Source organism: Balaenoptera borealis (assembly GCF_965194805.1).
Source record: "Balaenoptera borealis genome assembly, chromosome: 8".
Classification (NCBI taxonomy): domain Eukaryota; kingdom Metazoa; phylum Chordata; class Mammalia; order Artiodactyla; family Balaenopteridae; genus Balaenoptera; species Balaenoptera borealis.
In genome coordinates this window covers 73910437-73931395 of record NC_138865.1, presented here as the reverse complement: position 1 = coordinate 73931395, position 20959 = coordinate 73910437, and the positions used below count along the sequence as shown (strand labels likewise).

General features: G+C 42.2%; 1 protein-coding gene across 17 annotated transcripts in view; it reads left to right on the top strand.

Annotated features, from left to right (window-relative positions):
* TRPM3 (transient receptor potential cation channel subfamily M member 3) overlaps window positions 1-20959 on the top strand; it is a gene marked incomplete at its 3' end in the record, with an annotated part of 933308 nt that overhangs the window by 901920 nt on the left and 10429 nt on the right. For all 17 annotated transcript variants that reach the window (XM_082401351.1, XM_082401352.1, XM_082401350.1 and 14 more), the window contains 3 exons: window positions 10661-10811; window positions 10928-11127; window positions 13101-13233. In XM_082401351.1, coding sequence (XP_082257477.1) covers window positions 10661-10811; window positions 10928-11127; window positions 13101-13233 — 484 coding nt within the window. The remainder of the gene's footprint in view (window positions 1-10660; window positions 10812-10927; window positions 11128-13100; window positions 13234-20959) is intronic.

Here is a 20959-nt window from a genome sequence, read left to right as displayed (position 1 = left end):
GGGATCAAACCCGTGTCCCCTGCATTGGCAGGCAGACTCCTAAGCACCGCGCCACCAAGGAAGTCCCTGGCTTTACTTTTAAATGACCTAACTTGGTCTGATTCTATATGATCTTCAATTAAGTACCTGCCATCACCTAACTAAAGTCTCTGCATCTCAGTTTAATTTCTAAAAACCAAGTCTGATTAGCCATTGGTCATTCAATGGATTTGCTCCTCGCTCCTTGGGTAGTGATGGGATTTGACCTGAATTGAGGGGGGAGGATGAAGAAATTAGGAAAGGGTGTGTTAACCTGTGAGACCTAGGGCTACAGGTTGCCCTAGAAGAGGGCTACCTCTTCTAGCTGTGAGCAGGGCAAGGGAAGTGGAGTATGTATATCAGGTATCTTTGACATACACCCCAGAAGGCAGTGGCTTAACGCTGTCAACATTTATTGAGCTCAGGAGCCTGTGGGTTGCCTGGATGGTTCTTCTGTCTTGGCTGGGCTTGGGCATATGCCAGGGAGTCAGCTGGCTGTCAGCTGATCCAAAACAACCTTAGCTCACACAGCAGAAATGACTGGGAGCAGAGGCTCCCGTGTTTCATCCTCCAGCAGACTGGCTCAGGCATGTTCCTCGTGGTGATGGCTGAAGTGGAAGAGTGGAAACAAAAACACTCAAGGTTTTTTCCAGGCTTCTATATGGGTCACATTTGCTAATATCCCCATTGCCAAAGAAACTCACATGGCTAAACTCAGAACCAAGGGGCAAGGAAATAGATCCTGCCTGTTTATTGAAAGAAATGAAACTGTCAACTCACATGGCAAAGGAGGTTGGATACAGAGAGAGAAATTGGAGCTATTAATGTAATCAATCTGCTGCATCATGGCAACAAATTCACTGACATGTACTACAGGCTAGTATAGATACACATCCTTTGCTGGCAAAATTTGCATAGGATCTTACTGATACTCATTCCTGATCCCAAATAATGAACTCCCAAGGTTGGAATTTTGAATCCTTCTCAAATAACAGCAAATAAATGACAGGTTTGTCTCTAAGTAAAACTAGAAATTAAGAATAACTAAAACACAGAACGAAGATAACAGAGGGAATTGGATGTTCTCCCCTTCCCCCCTCCCCCGCCCACAATTCACACACAACATACCTAGGCTTATAACATTCTGCTTTATATATATATATATATATATATATATGTATGTATGTATGTATTTCTTTTTTTTTTTTTTGCGGGGGGCGGCTGCGTTGGGTCTTCCTTACCGCACGTGGGCTTTCTCTAGTTGTGATAAGCGGGGGCTACTCTTTGTTGCGATGCCTGGCTTCTCCTTGTGGTGGCTTCTCTCGTTGCAGAGCACGGGCTCTAGGCGTGCAGGCTTCAGTAGTTGCACATCCTGCTTTCTGATTCACTAGATTAAAAAACAAAGCTTATTAATTTAATTGTGCTTCCTAAATAGCTGAAAGCTGAGCATGTGTAACCCTAACCCTGTGAAGAGTTAGAGGCTCTGTCATTGGTGAGTTTTTTCCCCCTTAGTGGTGGCTGGATTCTCTGTTGTGCGGTGGGGGCTAGGTATTTGTTTGCTTTTCTGACAGGAATAAAAAGAATACAGCTTTTATAGGTGACCTACAGTTAGCTCCTGGGATGGATAATCCAGCCTGGGGCTTATTCTGGTCTTCTGCTCCTCTTCTTAGATTCATAGAGTAATAAAATGTCTGGACTAGATGGGGCTTAGAGATCATCTAGCGTTTCCCAACCTTTAGTTAGTCACATAAACCATTCACTGTTTTGTAACATCTGTCCACTCTTTAATGTTTTTAGTTAAATTGGCTCAATTTTAAAACCTAAATTAATTTATTTTTAAAAATTTACATCATGGCTGTAAGTTGAAAAATCAGTGTGATTTGATGTAATAGAAAATGAGCATAAAATAAACAGAATGAAAACACCGCATTGTTAGGAAATTCTGTCCAGATGCTTGAGCCTTCAGCCTGCCCAGTCTTTACTGAAAAGGAAGTTTAGCAGATGTGAAGGAAGTGTTAAAGAAATATTATCCTCAAACTGACGCATTCTCTCTGATGGAGTCAGGAAGATGGAAAGAGGCTTGAAAAGGTCATCACTTTCTCACTGTCCAATTCAGTGCTGCTTAGTGAGCTGTGCCTGTATCCCACAGTCATCCTGGGCTTCCTGAGTTGTGTGGGCAGTGCACTGTAGGGGGTATCAGTAGTCCAAGCCCCTCTGTTCACAGACGGAGGAGCTGAGACCTCTTACTTCTTTCTCATGGTTGCCTTTGTACCATGTCACTACCAACTTGCATCTTGCCCAACACTTAGGATAGGGGAAGGGAAAAGAAATGAACTACAAAAGAAGTAAAAGAGCTGGTGGGTGATGCTTTCGACTCTACAAAGTTGGAGCTTACCTGGTATTCAATTACCTCTGTTCTTCCTGACCTCCATTTCTAGAGGACATTGACTATAGCCTATTAAAAGAAGCAGAAAGACCCCCTTACTTACATAAAGAAGACTTCTGCCTGGATGTACTGTTATGCAGGACTCTTAGATCAGGAGCTTCTGGATAGATAGAGCCACACAAAAGGAGGCATCTCCAGTTCTCTTGCCAAGGAAAGCAGTGTGTCAGGAAAAAGGCCAAAAAAACAGAGCTATCTAAATCTGGTTCCTTGGAGTAAGCTATAGGAGCTGTGTAATGGCATTCTAAACCCTCCATGGCAAACTGTATGGATTTTCAAAATGAGGTGGGGAAATCCTCTTTGTCTCCTTTTCAGGATGGATTTTTAGTTGAATATCCTTTGTTTAAAAAAAATAGGATAAATGTAGTCATATGTTTAACTAAGCTCTTTATTCCATTGCCTGTGATTTGGAATATGCTATTGAGACATTTCTTCAGCCAGGTGAGGAAGAGATGATCTTCTGGAAATATCCTTCTTCTTCATATTTTTAAAGATGATGCTCATTGTGTCATATATTAGTGTTTCATTTTTAATCTCTCAAGCTTTTTGGAAACAGTATGGTATGCGTATTAAGTAAACAAATGTTTCTTTTCCCCATGCCTTATAGGATAAAATCAAAGGGGCAAGTGTCTTAATCTTTGGGATGTGGGTTCCTACACCTGATACCTGTTATATGAATCAAATTTCTTTCTCCACACTTCGAATTTTAGTGTTCTATACATTTGTACATGATCTGAACAGCTCAGGCTTTATTCGTGTTGATGGAAACAAGAAAAATTCAGATGTCTATCAATCTGTCTTTACATTTGTTCATAGTTGAGATTCCTCTCAGCCCCATGTTGGCTCTTTCTTCAGAGGCACAGAGAAAAGATACTTTATAGTTGAACAGGTTTGCATGGACATCCTGATTCTGTTCTTACTGTCTCTGAAATACTGACAGAGATACTAAAATTTTCTGAGCCTCACTTCTTCACCTTTAAATGGGGCAATAAAATCGATCGTGTCAAAGTATTATAAAGATTAAAATAAGGTGATACAGGTACGGCTCATAGCACAGGGCCTTACACTGAAGCTTGCGATTGGTAGTCACTAGCAATATTACACTGGAAAGGCTGTATGAGATAGAGAGGCATACATACAGGCTTTGGGGTCAGAGAGGAGGAGGACCCATTTCTGCTTCATTCATAAGTGCATCTCCAGAGCCAATTCCCACTGGCACGTAGCAGGAACTCATTATTTTTTGGATGGATGAATGAATGGTTCTGGCATATTCCCTTCTTAGTTGTGTGATCTTAGATAAGGCATTGCACCCCTCAGTGCATGTTTCTACAACTATGAAGCAAGGATAATACATTTGTTATGGAGTTGCAAGGAAGCTTAAGTGCAATGGCTGATGTGAAGTACACAGCACAGAGACTGCCACATGCTATGCTTTCCACAGTTGTTTATTCCAAATCTCTACTGTCCTTCACTTTAGTGGATCCCAAATAACAAACTAGGATCAGCAGTTCCACTAGAAGTATCCATTTTAATTTAGTTTTTTGTTTTTTTTTTTTGTCTGTGTTGGGTCTTTGTTGCTGCGCGTGGGCTTTCTCTAGTTGCAGCAAGCGGGGGGCTACTCTTCATTGCAGTGCGCGGGCTCTAGGCACATGGGCTTCAGTAGTTGTGGCACACGGACTCAATAGTTGTGGCTCGTGGGCTCTAGAGTGCAGGCTCAGTAGTTGTGGCGCATGGGCTTAGTTGCCCCACAGCATGTGGGATCTTCCCGGACCAGGGAATGAATCCGTGTCCCCTGCATTGGCAGGCGGATTCTTAACCACTGCGCCACCAGGGAAGTCCCAGAAGTATCCATTTTAAAAGGTATCTTTTAAAATGGGCAGTGGGCAGTGTCCAGGAGCCCAGGACGTATGTAGGTGGCCCTTCATCAAAAATGTCAGGGTCTAAGAAAAGCAGGATGTCTAATTTGACCCTTTTTTGTTCCTGGGCAACTTCAAGGTAGTATAGATTGGGCAAAGGCCAGGCCATGTGGGCATAAGGAGGATCCTGAACAGAGGTATAGAAATTATCTTTCCCTGAGACCTCATGTTCTCATTTTTGAAAGAACTAAGAAAGTTTCCATCTCTTGTGTCAACTTCAGTTGGTTAGTCGTGCTTTGGGGAGTTGTGTGGTAAAAAGGATTCCAAGGCTACAGCCTGACAGAAGAGTGTAATGATTGATTACCAAATGTCTGCCGTGAGTTTAACATGGGGTGTTATGTCTGGTGTGCCATGGAGATTTATGCAACAGCATTCAGAAGGGAGATTTTCTATAGCCTTTACCGAAGCCAGGCATGTTCCTTTGCAAGTTAATTGCAAAAACAAACAAATAATCAAGAATCTATTTTTTCCCCTCTTTCAGATTTTTGCTCTTACAGGAAACATCTCATATTAGCAGGTCATGGTGGCACTTAAGATCTTGAAGTAAATAAGAAAAGAAACACTGACCCAGTGAAATTGATCACATGTAACCCTTACAGAAATGCCTGACATTGCAGGTCAAATGTACAGTATGTGATATTCCTGCCTGCATTCATTTGGCAAGTATTTATTGAGCATCTGCTATGTGCCAGGCAATGTTATAGCTGTTGTTTCTTTAGTGAACAAAACAGACAAAAACACTTTTCCCCACGAAGCTTACGTTCTAGTGAGGGATTCTGTTGACCCTTATTTTAGTTATTATAAAAATTTATTTATGATAAAAATTCCAACCATTGGAAAGCTGCTCTCCAGAACATGTACAGAAAAGGGAAGACTTTCTTACTCTGACCTGCATAATCTGGCTGGATTATAACTGCACAAACCTATCATTGTTCTAGAGCCCAGTCTTCAATTTCACTTCTACTCGTTAATGCACTTCCAACTTTCTGCCTTGTGATGTGTCATTGTGACCCACGTAGATAAACCGTAGAGAATCTGAATTTCCAAATGTTTGATCCCTTCTCATTTGGCCATAATTGCATAGATGTAGCCTTTACACTCTGTACCCGCACCCCACCCCCCGGGGCTTCTTTGGCCTAATCTGTCTATGATCAGCTTCTAGAGCAAGGTTTTCTTCACTTTGGGAGTAGCTGGAAACTTTGGCCAGTTTCCCAAGTGTGTTTACCCTGCTGACTTGATAATAAGTGAAATCTGTATCATTAGTTTCTGAGTCAGAGGACAGTTGAGCTTTGAGCAGTGTAGACCCCTTAAGTTCTTCTATGCTTGGGGAAGAAAAAGAGCAACAGAGCCTCTGGCTCCTGAAACCCTGAAACTGTGATTCAACCTTGATGTCAGGTCAGATTTCACATTGCCAGTTGCCTCTTCCAATCTCTTCATGCTACCCCAAGGCTCCAAATGTAGCCTCCCAGGAGTGGTATAAACAAAATACCAACATCCTTAATGACCGTGGACAGGGGACAGGGAGGCAAGGGTGATTGTATTAGCCAGGACTCACTGCAAGTGATAGAAACCCAATTCAAATTGACTTAAGGAAAAAAGGAATTTTATGGTTCATATAACTGAAGAATTCTGGTTTTAGGCATGGCTGAATCAGGAATCTGTTTCTCTTCTCTGTGATGGAGTCACTCCTGGGCAGGCTCTCTTGGCTTGGTAGACTTATATCGCATTGTAAAAAGAGCTTCTCTTTAATACGAGTTCTAGCAAAAGTCCCAAGCTTTATGCTCGTTGGCTCTGGTTGGTCAGGCTAGGATCACATGTCCATCCCTGAACTAATCACTGCAATCAGGAGGTAAAATACACGGATTAATTTCCTCAGTATGGAACGGCATGCAGCTCATTTCGCCCAAACTTCATGCACTGAGAGTAGGGAGGGACAGTTCCACAAAGGAAAACCAGCATGCTCTTAGCAGAGGAAGGGGAAACGTATATACTAGGCAGGTGGAACCACCAAACATCCACCAGAGGCACTCTGCACTGACTGTCACCGACAAAGAGGGAGATGACAACATGTCACTTGGTATAAGGGTGGTAGTGACTGTGCATTTACTTCTTGCAGGAGGGTTGGGAGAAAAACCACTCGTGTCAGGTTCCAAAGCAGGGAAGGAGGAGGCGCAATGGTAGCCACCAGCCCACACGTTGCTAAACATCCACCCGTGTGCCATCTTGGGTCTGTGTGCCCTGGAGTATTTCCCTGGGAATATGAGCCCCCAGATACTGGTTGGTACCATTCGACAATCCAGATAACTTATTCCCCAACCTAAAATCTGCTTGTCAGGGCTTTAAGGCACCCAGTTCGTCTTCATCAGTGGTCGACATCTGTAAGTTTGAGTCATAGCACTTTCTAGTGCAGATAAATGCTCTGAGCAAGGACACGGCTAGGAGCCATTACAAAGCAATGTTTTGCACTAACTGCTGCATATAATATCAGCAAACTGCCTCTTTGGTGATATTACCAAATGAAGGCTGTTTCTTACTGATTCATTTTTATTATCATTATCACAAGGATCATCTAATTCATGTATACTGCGCTTGTTGCTGTAGAGTCTAGATGACAGTCCTCAAGGCTGATCCTGACTACCAGCCTGCTCAGTGTGACCCAGGCTAGAAGGACTGCAGCAGTTCTGCTGTGCTTCCTCAGAGCCCCCAGCAGAGCTCACATCACCCGTTAAATGCAATGTTTTCTTGCCTTTCTGTGCCCCCTACTAAACTGTGAGTTCCTTAGAAACAGGGACTGTCTCTTTCATCCCCAGCATCTCCTGTACCCAGCATATTATAACCACTCAATGAATGTTTGTAGAATAAGTGCTATGCTTAGTGATTGTAAAATAAAGAGGAATAAGACATAGTCCCTAACCTTGAGACGCTTCAAGTCTACTAATTACAAAATAACAATACCAATCATGACACCAACTAATGTTAATTAAGTGCTGTATGCTAGATACTGAGCTAAGTGCTTTCCATGCATTATCTCATTTAATGATCTTGACAGTTTCCCCCCATATATACTATTACTACCCCATTTTACGGATGAGGAGGCTGAAGTTCATGGAGTAAGCTAATGTCGCATCATTTGAAAATGGTGGAATCGGGATTTGAACCCAGGTCTGCCAGATTATAATGCATGTTCCTAACCACTAAAGTAATACTACTTCTATAAAGGCAGGATGAAAAAAAGGTGGGGGAAAGTGGAATAAATTAACACCCAAAGAATTGGCAGAGAGTTCCCAGAGCCAATCATGATGACATCAAATCAAATCAAATCTTGTATAAAGGTAATGAGTTGGTCCAATTTTCCAGCTAGTAGGGGAATAAAGCAGAGATCTAGAGACATGTTAATGACACTATCTAAAGACCCATGGAAATGTGCAGGGGCCACTTGAAACTAGCCAGCACCTACTATTCTCCCTGGGTTTTTCTCTAGGCTGGAAGAAGGTTTCTTCTCTAGTGGAGGAAGTGTCTGCATCTTCACTAAATACGGGGTCAAAAGCTGGATGAGCTCTGCCCCTCACAAGTTTATTTTACGTTCTCCCAGAATGTAAAGAGAAATCTCAGAATGACATCATTAAATGGAGATCAGGGATCACACCTGTAAAAACTGTGTGCACTTTGTACCCTACCCCAAACAGTTCTTTCTCCTGCTCTTTGTCGGCTTCCCCATAGAGATCTGAGCAGGAACCAAAGAAAAGGGCAGCACAGGAGTGACAGCCCCAAGGGAGGTCAACTCAGGAGAAAGGGGGTAGGGTGGCTGGGCAAGCTTCGCTGAGGAGAGAAAAGCAAAGTGAGCTATTCCATGAGGCCTGCAGCCAAGTGGGTATCAGAGACTCAGGCATCTGTTTGAGCATGAGAAGCCTTCTTGCCAGACCAAGGGCAGGATTTCTTGAAAGAATCTAAGGAAGGAGCCAGCAACTGCTTAGAGCTAGAACTGTCCGTCATGAGTAGGCCTGCAGAGCTGTGGTGAGTGTTAGTGCGCAACAACCAAACTGTGTTTAATGATCTTTATTCACTCAACAGTTTTCATGTGTGGAGATTTGTGTATGTGCTGTGTGTATGCACTGAGGCAGGTAATTGGAAACCATGAAGAGACATGTTACCACTGGAAATGTTATGTAGGACACAGAGACCAGTAAATTGGCAGCAGTGATACGGTGTTGAGAAACCCTCCAAAGGGGCAAGCAAAGGGAGTTCTGGGATTATATGGAAGACAAAATTACTAAAGAAAAAATTATTTGTTAAAGAAAAAATTATTCATGACATTTGGTAAGAATGGTAAGGAAGACTTTGTTCAAGGGGAGCTACTGCGGTGGGGTTCTGTAATAGGAGAGAGAGATTGGGCTCGACTCTGAGTGAAGAAAAAAAAAGGAAATTTATAGCCAGGAGCTGGGTGTGGGTCAGTGGATGGAAGATCACTAAGAGGAAACATCAGGAGTAAGGGGGGTTCTGGCTTACCTGACGTAATGGATTCTTACTGAAGACAGACCAGTGTGATCAGACTTCAGATGGAGGATGGTGGAGAATGAGGAAACTGATTAGATATTGATGGTGATTAGAAATTGAGGATGGGGATTCTGGCTAAACGTACTTAGCAGGATTCTTGCTGAAATTGGACAAATGGAGAGACAAGCATGGAAGTCCACAAGTTGAGGCCACAAAAGAGCTCAGAAGAGCCTGAGTGGAGTTTGGTCAAGCAGAGGATCTTTGTCAATACCTATCCCAGTCCCAGCTGGAAAGGAGCAGAAAGTTAGCTGAAAGCTAAGTGAGCACTGAAAAGTGAATAGGATTCATCCAGGTAAAGCATGGGAGTGGGAGCAAGGTGTCAGAGGTGCCTTCTGGAAGCGAAAGAAGAAGCATGGCTCAAAATCAGGAAGTAAGAGAGGGCATGACAGTTCTAGGAACTGCAAGAAACTTGGTCCAGTTTGTGCTCAGAGGGAGATGTGGGAAGTAGCAAGAGATGGCACCAGGCTAGCTACCCTCAGAGTTTGGACCTCATCCTGGAGTCAGTGCGGGCTCTATCACTGGGTTTTCCTTCCAAAGGAGGAAATGATCAGAACCTCCTACAGGGCTGTCTTGGGTGCATAGTGCCACAACTGCCAACAACAAAAAAGATGCCGGCTCCTTGAGAACATCTGAGTCCATCAACACCTGATCATCTTACAAGCAGGTCCAAAGGAAGCACTTTGGCCATCTTTTTCTGGCCATAAAAACAGAGTCTTGGTGTCCCGATATTACTAAAAGCCTCGTAAATTGAGAAGATGTATTTTGGACTTCAGAGCATGTCAAAAATCACATAATGTTTCTAGCCTAATTCTAGTTCAGTAGACTCATGTTAGTGGCACCTGAGAATTACCTGGGAAATTTTGAAAGAAATATTGATGCCGGGGCCACCCTCAAAGATTCTGGTTCAATTGACTGGAGTGGAGCTGGGCATTGGCAGTTTTTAAAGATCCCCACATGGTCCCCTGTGCAGTCAGATGTTTTATTTTTCTCTGTTTGCCCATTTATTCAGTGCACTTGGGTTTTGTTCCCTGTGCCCTGAGAAGAACATTTTTGGAATGGAAATGCTGCTGGAAAAAAAACAGGTGGCTCCAGGCTCCAGGGTCCTGGCCCATCTCCCCTCATTGCCCCTCCCCATGAAATGCCATCCATCAGGAGCACTGAGCTACAGTCCCCCTAAATACTTCCCAAAGTGCTGCCCTGTTTCGTTCCTTCCACACTGAGACAGCAAATCGTTAACTCAGAGTCCCTGGGTTGTTTCTTGAAGCAATTAACAGCTGCCCCGGTGTTAATTCCCAGTCAATAGCCCCTCCATGCTGCTGCTCTTACAGCTGTCGGCTTCTGGCCTCCACAGCACATTTTGAAAGTAACTTGATGGGGCAGTGAGAATCTGCCCCTCCTGCACTCCCTGGGAAAGCCTTCACCAGGCTTCCTGGGGACACCAAGTGCCCCAGGGACTCGGCAAGCCAGCAGGGGGCTCCACCCACCTCTTTCGTGTCAGATGACAACTTGGGAGACTGTTGGAACCAACTCCCCTCTGCAGAGACAGCCCCTAGAGATATTCATGAAGCTTTCGTTTGTTTGTTTTGGCTTTTCTGGAATTCTTTTTTTCTGTTTGTTTTGAGATGGCTGTATTTTTCCTTCATCTAAAAACCCCTCCTTCAAATCAGTCTGTGATTTCAATCACAGAGCCACACGATTTCTCACATCTTGCCTGTGCTGCTTCCTCCAGCTCCCTGTGGACAGAATGAGACTCGAGAGGATGGTAAAATAATCCAACTGCCTCCCTGCAAGACAGGAGCCTGGATCGTGCCGGCCATCATGGCCTGCTACCTCCTAGTGGCAAACATCCTGCTGGTCAACCTCCTCATCGCTGTCTTTAAGTAAGAGGGTCCTTCTTCAGAGCCCTTGGAAGTAGGGAGACTGAGGCAGGAGCGGGGCATGACGCTCCAGAAAGCAGGGGTGTTCCTCACTTGATTCTCTCTGGTCTCTATTTCAGCAATACATTTTTTGAGGTAAAATCAATATCCAACCAAGTGTGGAAGTTTCAGAGGTATCAGCTCATCATGACTTTCCATGAAAGGCCCGTTCTGCCCCCACCTCTGATCATATTCAGCCACATGACCATGATATTCCAGCACCTGTGTTGCCGATGGAGAAAACACGAGAGTGACCCAGATGAAAGGGACTATGGCCTGAGTAAGCTTTGAGTGACCACCCCCTGCAACTACAGAGCAGAAATCCCCACCGCGTCTATAGGTGGTCATGGAGGACCACTGGGCACCTGGTTCCTCCTACTTCCTGCCCACAGCTCTGAAGACTTGGGAGGGATGGGAGGGTATGCGTGATGAGAAATGGTGCTGGAAGGAAGACAGGAGAGGCTGAAAGCGAGCATTCTTAGCCTCACACCTTTCTTAGTGAGATAAAACCAGGCTCTAGCAGGGCTGTTTTAGCATCTTCATAGGTTCTAAGCTTCTTACTTTACAGACATCCCACCACAAGATATATCAACCATGTTAATATGCTCCCAATGCTGCAGTATATATAATTTAAGTATCCTGACATGAGTTGAGTTGTAGGTGACTAAGTTTGATTTTCCATGGTCATTTTTGGATCTATCATGTTTTTAGGTCTTAAACATTTCCCAAGCCTTAAGGGTTGTGCCTATATGGCTTCATGAGGAAACCAGTCCTGCTTTCCATGATTCCAAGGACAAAAAAAAAAAGACCCTCCACCAACCACCTTCTAGCCCAGTGTTTCTAGAAGGAGATTAGATTGACATTGGGGTGGAGTAATTCTTCATTATATAGGATTGTTCCACATATTGCAGGAGATTTAGCACATCCGGCCTGCACACATTGAATACTAATAGCTCCTGCAGATTCCTAAATGTCCCCTGGGTACCACCCACAGTTAAGAACCATTGGGAATCCAGCCCCCATACAAGCAACCTACCGTGATTTCTCAAAGTGTGTCAAATAGACCACCTACACTAAATCTACTGAACCAGAGCCTCTAGGATTGTGGCCCAAGAATTACCTCCAGGTGATCACTAGTGCAACTAAAGTTTGAAACCAAAGCCACTTAATAATCAACTGCTTCTCTAAGTCTGAAGCTTTTAACAACTTCTCTGACACAGCAGTGCCTGACTTCTTTCGAGACATTAAAATTGGAAAGTTGGAGAGGGGTTAAGAATTCCAAAATTCACTGTTTCCATTTGAAACACCAATTTAGGCAAGTAGAAAGCTCAGGGGGAGAAAAGGTTCAGATTTCCACTGGGCTCTTTCTACCACTGAATCAGTTATGAATTTGTTTACCAGCTATAAACAGAAAACCAGACTAACAGTAACACAAATACATAAGGTTTTACTTTTCTCACACAACAGAAAGTGAAACGGTAAATAAATAGCCCAGAGCTCAACAATGACTCACTGAAGTCAAAGACCCCAAGTCCTATTTTTAGGCTCAGCTGTTCCTTGTCACACTGTCTTGTCTCATGGTAGCAAAATAGCTGCTGCACTTCCAGTCATCACATTCATGTTCAGGGCAGAAAGAAGCATGAAGGTGAAAAAAGGTAGAAAGAAACAGCCACATACTTATAGTTTATCAGGAAAGCAAAATCTCTTCTCAATACACAACCCTTTCCTGCAGCAGGTTTTTTTTGTTCCTTGAGCCAAACTGGGTCTCATGGTTGTTGCTAGCTTGAAGGGACACTGGAAACATGTGTATTTGGCTTTCCAGTCTCAGTAGTGGGAAAAGGGAAAAGGGAAATTGGGTTGCAAAGGGCCTTTAGTAAGGTGAATGAACAATGTCTTGTCTGCCACACTCCTCAGCCCTGAAGTTGAGTTTTTAAGAAACCTCCATGCTCTGCATAGCTCCCCTTTCCTTTATTTAGCTACATTCTTGTCCTTACAATATATATAATTCTAACTGGTCTCTGCAGTAATCCAGGTATACTCAGGTGAGCTTCAGAGACCCATAATGAATCTAACACAGAGAAAGAGGACAGTGACACAAGTTGCCTGACCACATTTGGATTTAGTTTGAGACTCAGTGAAGAATCTGGGCCCCATTCCCTAACCTTGAGTTAGATTAGGAATGTCATTAGACCCACAAGTCAGGTGCCATCGCTTTTACTTCTCTGCCTCATATCTCTCATTTCTTTTCCACAGAGCTCTTCATAACTGATGATGAGCTCAAGAAAGTACATGATTTTGAAGAGCAGTGCATAGAGGAATATTTCAGAGAAAAGGATGACCGCTTCAACTCGTCCAATGATGAGAGGATACGAGTGACTTCAGAAAGGTGTGTTCCCACGGGCACATGCCTCCTGGGGATGTTTTATACCATGGCATGCCTTATCAATTGATTTTGTTTGCAGGACTGCAAAAAAACAGAGACCCCATTGTGCTTATTTTTATTGTCCAAGAAATCATCGAGCTTATGAGAGAACAGAATGTTGTCTGAAATGTCTATAGATCAAAGTCCCAGACTTATAGACCCTAGACTTCTCCAGCAGGCAGTAGCAGCCGCCTTCCTGGACACTAGAGATTGTTGAGTCCAGGACAAGGCAAGAGTTGCTGGCTCAGACCAGAAATTGGAAAGTTCTGACACAGACATAAACCAAGAGAGACCCAGCCCAACTCAAGGCTCTCCATCAAGTTTGTGTTTCATATAGATCACTGAGCTTCTTCTCCAAAGGTGAGGATGGTCCTAGTGCCTGGCTTATATGGGTGCCCAATACCTTCTGAATAAACAATAGCAAGAGACTTGTGAATTAGTTAGAATAATGGTTGAGGGTTTTTTTTTTTTCAATTGTTTTGTTTTTTCTTCTTATAGAACAAGATAAAAGCAAAGAAATAAAAGCAGATTTTTTACTTACTTATTATATAATTTTAGATCTCATTGGCCAAATAGTTTTGTAGACTAGTAGGGCTGTAAGAAAAAAATCTCAAAATGAAGAGAAGAGAATCCTTTAAAGTTAATAAATATAAGTTTATGTAAATGAACTTACATTTTCTTATTTTCCCCATTTTGCTGTAGACTAATACAAACTTCATTCCAGGCTGGCACTCAGAACCCAGCATTTAGGAACTACTCTTCTAAAGAACACCCCGAGTGTTACAAAGCATTAGTGTAACTTTAAATTTTAAGCACTTTCAATATAAAGATGGCAGAAGCAAATTATAAATAATGGGAAAAGGATGGTATACTGATGACTTCAGATGATATATGACTCAGACTACTAAGATTTGAGTCAGTTGCCTCTAGTTTTCATGAAATGGCATTCTGTCTGCTTACCCATGTCATACATTTTCTCTAGTGGCTCTGTAGAAATTACACAAATGGCATTTTTCTGTCCCTGGCCCTTTATTTCTTTAAAGAATGCAGTCTAGATAAGTGAGTATATACACATATGCCATTGAGTGATTGTATCCATAGGTACTCAGCCAATATTAATAAAGTTTAAAGCCATGGACAGATTTTATACACATCTGTCATTGCAAAATAGAGCATTTTATGATGATATGGTGTGAAGCAATTTTCCAGCAAACAGAGGAAGGAGCTGCAAATCTAAAGATCTCTCTCATGCTGAGGTCTTGAAAAAGCTATTTATTAATGGACATACAGCCACGTGGTTCCCAGAAAATTGTGCCCTGTGGACACATTGTCCATTGCTCAGACATATTTCCAAAGCATATGTCCAGGGGCCTTTGAAATGCTTTTTGGATTCAGAAAACCACAGACCTGGGAGGAAAGAAAGGTAGGGGAAGGAGTGTTAAGATGCAAGGAAGTCTTTGTCTTTCTTTCTGGGGAACTAGAATGAGAGGTACAGACGCCAGGGCATGTAAACTGTGACCTTGTCACCAATTCCTTTTGGATGGAAACATAAAGGATCTATAGCACCTCCAACTAAGGCTCTTACCCCACACCTACAAACGCTTCCAGGAGACTTCTTCCCCAAGGCCCTATTCTTCTGTGGGTGGTTACAGAGCCCCACCCTTCAGAGCGTGACCAAGATGAACAATTCCCAGAAATCAGGACAGCGTGCAGGCCCACCCTCCCTGTGTCCCAGGCGTTAGCTGACCTCCTGGAGTAACATTGGCCTAGAGGACCAGGACGAGTTCTCAGCCAAGCCCAGGTGCCAGAGAAGTGAACTTAAGCCCAGGCCTCATTCTGCTTCTGTTGCTTCTGTCTGTGTTTATTTGAGGTTTTGCTTTTGTTGGTGGTGGTGGTAGTTTTGGTTTGTTTTGCATTTGTAAATGTACCCAAATATAACATCTTTAAACACTAGGATTATACTCAGCACAATAGAAGCACCACGAGGTGCATAAGGGAATCAACCAAGGGAAGAGTGTGTCCATGTTACCAATCTCACACATTCTCTAGGCCGTGTCCTTTCTAAGTGGAGTGGCGTGCGAAATCACCTGTCCTGTTTTACATTAGCTAGCTAGATGGATAGATGGATAGATAGATGGGTAGAAAGTGATAAATAGATAAATATGTATAAACACATATTTGAATACATATGTTAAATTTACATAAGTTGACTGTGCACATTCTATATAGTATATAAAATATTTTATAATTTTCTCTTCATATTAGATAACCTCAATACAGAGATTTGAAATCAGAAAAATTAAGAGCTGGTTCTTTGCTCTACTAAAAACTTGGGAAAAGGGTTTTTTCACGTAGTGAGCCCCATGCTTCTCCCCCTGCTACTGCCTTTAAAATACAATTTATTTATACTTGTTCTATTTGCATGAATCTTTTTAGAAATACAAAGATACTTCCATAATTGTCTATTTAAATGGATCATTATTAAATCATATTTTTGTCACCAAATGGTATGTATAGGGCTCAATACAATATTCAGGAGATCATTAACACCTTGGAGGAACTTGATCCTGAAAACTCCTTGGCTTTCCCATTTTTATATAGCAATGACCATGATGTATCTAAAGCAGTACTGTTCCAGAATATAACGAGCTAATTGATTGTAACCAGTGCCCTCACTTATTTGGGACAATATCTAGCTGGTGATAATTATATTAAAATAACCAAATTTTTAAGCTATTAAGCAACATTGGTGACTGGCTTCTTTTCTGAGGATTTTTTGACTATTGGCTGAAGATAACCAATCCTTGGAGTTTGTTCCATCAAATTCTGTGCTCATCATCCTTTAACTAGTTCAGTTCTGTTTCAGTACATGCATACTGGACCTTTACTGTATACCAGACAATAAGGCAGGACCCTGTCCTCAAAAAACACAGTCTCATTGAGTTCCAGTGTACACCCAAGGCAGGAACAGCCAGAAACATCTAACTCAGTGTTGTCAGACTTTAGAAGGCCTGAAAACCATCTGGAAGGCTTGTTACTACACAGGTTGCTGGGCGTCCGTCCCCACTCTGGGTTTCTGATTCACTATGTCTAAGGTGGGGCCTGAGAATTTGCATTTCTAACAAGTTCCCAGGTGATGCTGATGCTGGTTCTGGACCACACTTTGGGGACCACTAATAGAATACGATGGACAAGATAAAAGTTAAAGTAGGAGAGGACGGTGCAAAATTATTCACTGTGGAACATGCAAAATTCGGCACCTTACATTCAGAATAAGTTTGGGAGGTCAGTGAATACAGATTACTTGTACCCAAAGCAGTGTTTCTCCCACACACCTGACCAACAGCACTTTGACAAGCATGTACTGAGCAGGGCCTGTGTTAGGGGTGGGGATATAAGGACTTTGCTTTGAAAGAATGCATAGTCGTTACACTCAGCCTCTATTTGAGCACCTCCTAGAAAGAGGAGAAATTGCCTTAGATACCAGCCTTATGAATAAATACAGAAAAAAATTAAATTCATTTCTCTCTGAGAAAGTATTTTACATAGGTGAAGATCACTATCATCTCCCCACTTTGCTTTGTCTTTTCTAAACTAAATATCCCAAGCAAGATCTTTTAACCACTTACCATGCATACAGCAGGTCTCCCACTACCCTGCTTACTTTCTCAGTATGCACTTTAAATTGTCAACGTCACCCTTTAAATGTAGTCTCTAAATGGAACTTAATTCTGTGTTTTAGTTAGAGCCTAGATTCAATTCCTTTATTCATTCATTTACTGTTTTTATCATCTACTATATGCTAGGCTAATAATCACAGAGTACAATAGAACAAGCAGTTCTTTTCATGTTACAAGAGAAGGAACACAGTATAATGGAAAGTTTTTAATACTAATTCTGCAGTGACTAGCTGTGTGACCTTGAACAAGTTACTTAACTTCTCTGAACCTATGTCCCCATCTGTAAAATGAAGTATTAATACCTAACTGTAGAATCTGAAAAGTTATTGAGATAACATATATGAGATATTATGCTTTCAGTAACTGTTAGTTATTGTTTGATCCATACATTTTATTTGCTATGAGATTGCATTACAATCATAGCAGCCAAGTCATGTCTTTGGTTCAGAGTGAGACTACAATTAATTAAAACCAGGGCTTTTTCATGTGAGCTAATTCAAATATCCTCAAACCTCTTCTTGTGAAATGTTTGTTTTTAACCTAAAATCAAGACTTAACATCCATCGCTGTGAAATTTTTCTTTAATTTGTTCCCCCTTTGGCTCATTATTCTAGCATTTTTAAGGACAACTTTGGATCTTGATTTTATCATCAGTCTATTAATTTTTCATCCTATTCTTTTTATATCATTGTTTGCTTGATAAGCATACCTACTATGCCTTCAACATAATCCACCAAAATGTCACCAGCACAGATCAGGTGAACCAAGACAGAACTAAGATATTGCATGACTCCAAAAAATACCTCTCATGGCGACATCGGCCCATTGGTTAATCAGGCAGCCAGGTGTCCACATTTCTTTAGTCACTCCAGTGTGTCAACCTCCCTTCTAAAATCACAATGTACTTCATCAAAAGTATTGTGCATCTGTGTCTCTCTATTAGTCTAGACTATCAAAAGAGAGGCAAGATTAACATTGTAATCTTGAGCCCATGTAGTCTCTGTTAACTAATCCTATCTCTTTAAAGTACTCAAAAGATACCATCTGCTTAATTACCTACGACGAAGCCATTCTGTAATGCTGCCTAGAATTGATGTCAAACTCCCAGAATTCCTAGAATCCAGGAATGTTGAATGTCAGGAAAACATTTCCTATCTGCAGTCTCCTGGCATTTCTTTTCTTTTTTTTTTTTTTAAATTAATTTATTTATTTTGGCTGCATTGGGTCTTCGTTGCTGCACGTGGGCTTTCTCTAGTTGCTGTGAGCAGTGGGCTACTCTTCATTGCAGTTCGCGGGCTTCTCACTGCGGTGGCTTCTCTCGTTGTGGAGCACGGGCTCTAGGCGCACAGGCTTTAGTAGTTGTGGCACGCGGTCTCAGTAGTTGTGGCTTGCAGGCTCTAGAGCGCAGGCTCAGTAGTTGTGGCCCACGGGCTTAGTTGCTCCACAGCATGTGGGATCTTCCCGGACCAGGGATCGTACCCATGTCCCCTGAATTGGCAGGTGGATTCTTAACCACTGCACCACCAGGGAAGTCCCCGGCATTTCTTTTTACTTCCCTTTGGTTTTTAAGGGTCACGTACATTTTCTGTTGATCAGAGACGGAAGTTCTTTTCTGGTTCTTTTAACTCATTTAAAGCAGAATTTGCAAACTGGTTGCTCGTGGGCAGCATCTGCCCACAGAGGGCTGTTGTGTTGAGCTTGCAGTGATTGTTAAAATTCACTCCGAATGCCTTTGGACTGGGTGTGCTCTCTGCTGCCACAGAATCCTTGCCTCTGTTCTCTTATGCCTTGCCTGCTTCACCTACTTACTTGATCTGCCCTTCTATAGGCATTTGATTCTCAGACCCCTAACTTAAAGCTTCCAGTTAATCCTCACCATCACCCCACCCGTAGGGCCCCACCTGTCAGAAGTTTCAGTTTGAATTTTCTCCTTGACAGTAACAATTTAAGCAAACTGGGATATACAGTATTCCTTGTTGTCATCTTTTAATCTAACATTATCTTTCCCAGACCAATGGGCTCTATACCCTTTTTTCACTTCACCTAGATCCCAAAAGTATTAGACAATGACTATTAATAGTATATACAACTTATAATTTTTCATAACAAAGAGAGAGGAATAACTTAGGATATATGAAATTTATAAATAATCCAAAAATAATGTAAGCCAAAAAAATGGGCTTCACCCACTTGCCACCATGACTTTTTCTAAAACTGATCTTTGATATCTCCATTGATAGAACCAAGTTTAAACCTTTCTCCCTGTTTTTGGTTAGTGAGAAGGATAATTGCCCCAAAGGGAAGGGTAGGTGACCCTAAAGGACTTAAATAATTCACAAATTAGGTATCAGTCTGTGGATAAGCAAGAGTTAGCTTTAGCTGCTCTGCATCGTTGCCTTTGACCTGAAAACCTGTGTCAGTATACCCTTTTTCCCCCCCCCGCAAGAGTCCCCACAATTGGGTTCATGTGTTCTGGGATTGTTTTTGCTCTTCATCCTACACCCATTCTACTGCTAGCACTCCAGGGAGTATTTGAAATTTAGAGCAGGCATGGTCTGCCAATTCTCTTTTTCCTTTTACCATATTTGCTTTAACTACATTTTGAGGTTATCAGAAAAGAAGATGAATTTCTGGAAGGTAATACAATAATCCTTAAGAAATTACATATTGAAGTTGAAGTTTTCTGTGCCACCAGAATCTTCTTTTGAATGCCCTTTTCCTTATCACACTGGCTGTTAGAGGCTGGTTGTTTTACTACCTGGTTTTTGTTTGTTTGTTTGTTTTACCAGCCTATTGAGTCCTCTCTAATGGGCTCCTTGCTGTCACTTTCTTGGCCTCCCGGGAACAGGAGCCACCTCACATCTTTCCAGGGTTCTGTTGGGTCCCTGTTGTGATTGCCTTGTGAGTTATTCTGAAATAAGCCATGCAAGGTCTGGAGATTTGAAAGAGGGAAAGAAAAATAAAGTGTTCCTTCATACAACATCTTCCTTTCCACAGTTCCTTCTTCTTTTCTTACTTAGTCACTTCCCATATCTATCTCGTTAAGGATTCTTATTGATCCTTAAGTTCTTATAATTCTTATCTCCATTTTATCTCCTGATTTATTTGACTGGAGTCAGCTCCTAGAAACTACAATCATGACTCGAAACTCTCGGTTTGTTCCTCAGACCTATTTTTATCTGTGATGCGTGCCCATTTGCAAATAACTTTTCAAGAATTCTTTTTTAAAGATTAAGAGAAGTACTCTATTTATGGAACAAGCATATGTAAACTTGACTCTAGGAACGTTTATTCTTTTATAACTCCTACATTAAACCCCTATCAGTTATATCCGTGCCCTAATTGATGATATAATTAGGTGGTTAAACACATCTAGAATTCTGAAAGGAAATGGATCAAACAGTCCTTTTTTTTTTTTCTTTTTTAAATTCAAATCTTACATTCCAAAGCACCTCAGAGCCCACAGGAGAGTTAAGATTTGGTGAAGAATAGCTCCTTGGTCCTGTTCTAGCAGGCTTTCCTCCCCTACTTCCATCCCCTGGAGCCATGCTTCTTTATCTTTGCTCTTGAGGCTCCACTGGGCACCTCCTTGCTTTCCTGGACGACCCTCTTCCTCCTTGTACCTCCTCTCTCTTCCTCCCATCCCCTTGGGCTCCTTAGTTTCTGGGTTCCATTTATTCCCCACAACCAAGTCCTTAGTCTTCAATTGCCTCTTGGTGCCTTAGCTTGGACTCTCACCTGCTAGTTTTCTCTGCAGTATTGGATCCTGGGGCTAAAGCGAGGTGGGATGCAGGGAGGGGAGGGTCCCACAGTGCAGGGAGATAGCTCACCATGCTCAAACCAATGATCGCATGCAGTTATGCTCAGAGAGCATCTTTATTTCTTTCCATACCGACCTTGTATGCACCAGACTCCAGGAAAGGGCAGGAGAGGGAGGAAGAAAACTATCCTGCCTTTTGTTACTCTGCCAACACTAAAAAGCTAGGTGGACCCAGTACCTAGAGTATCCA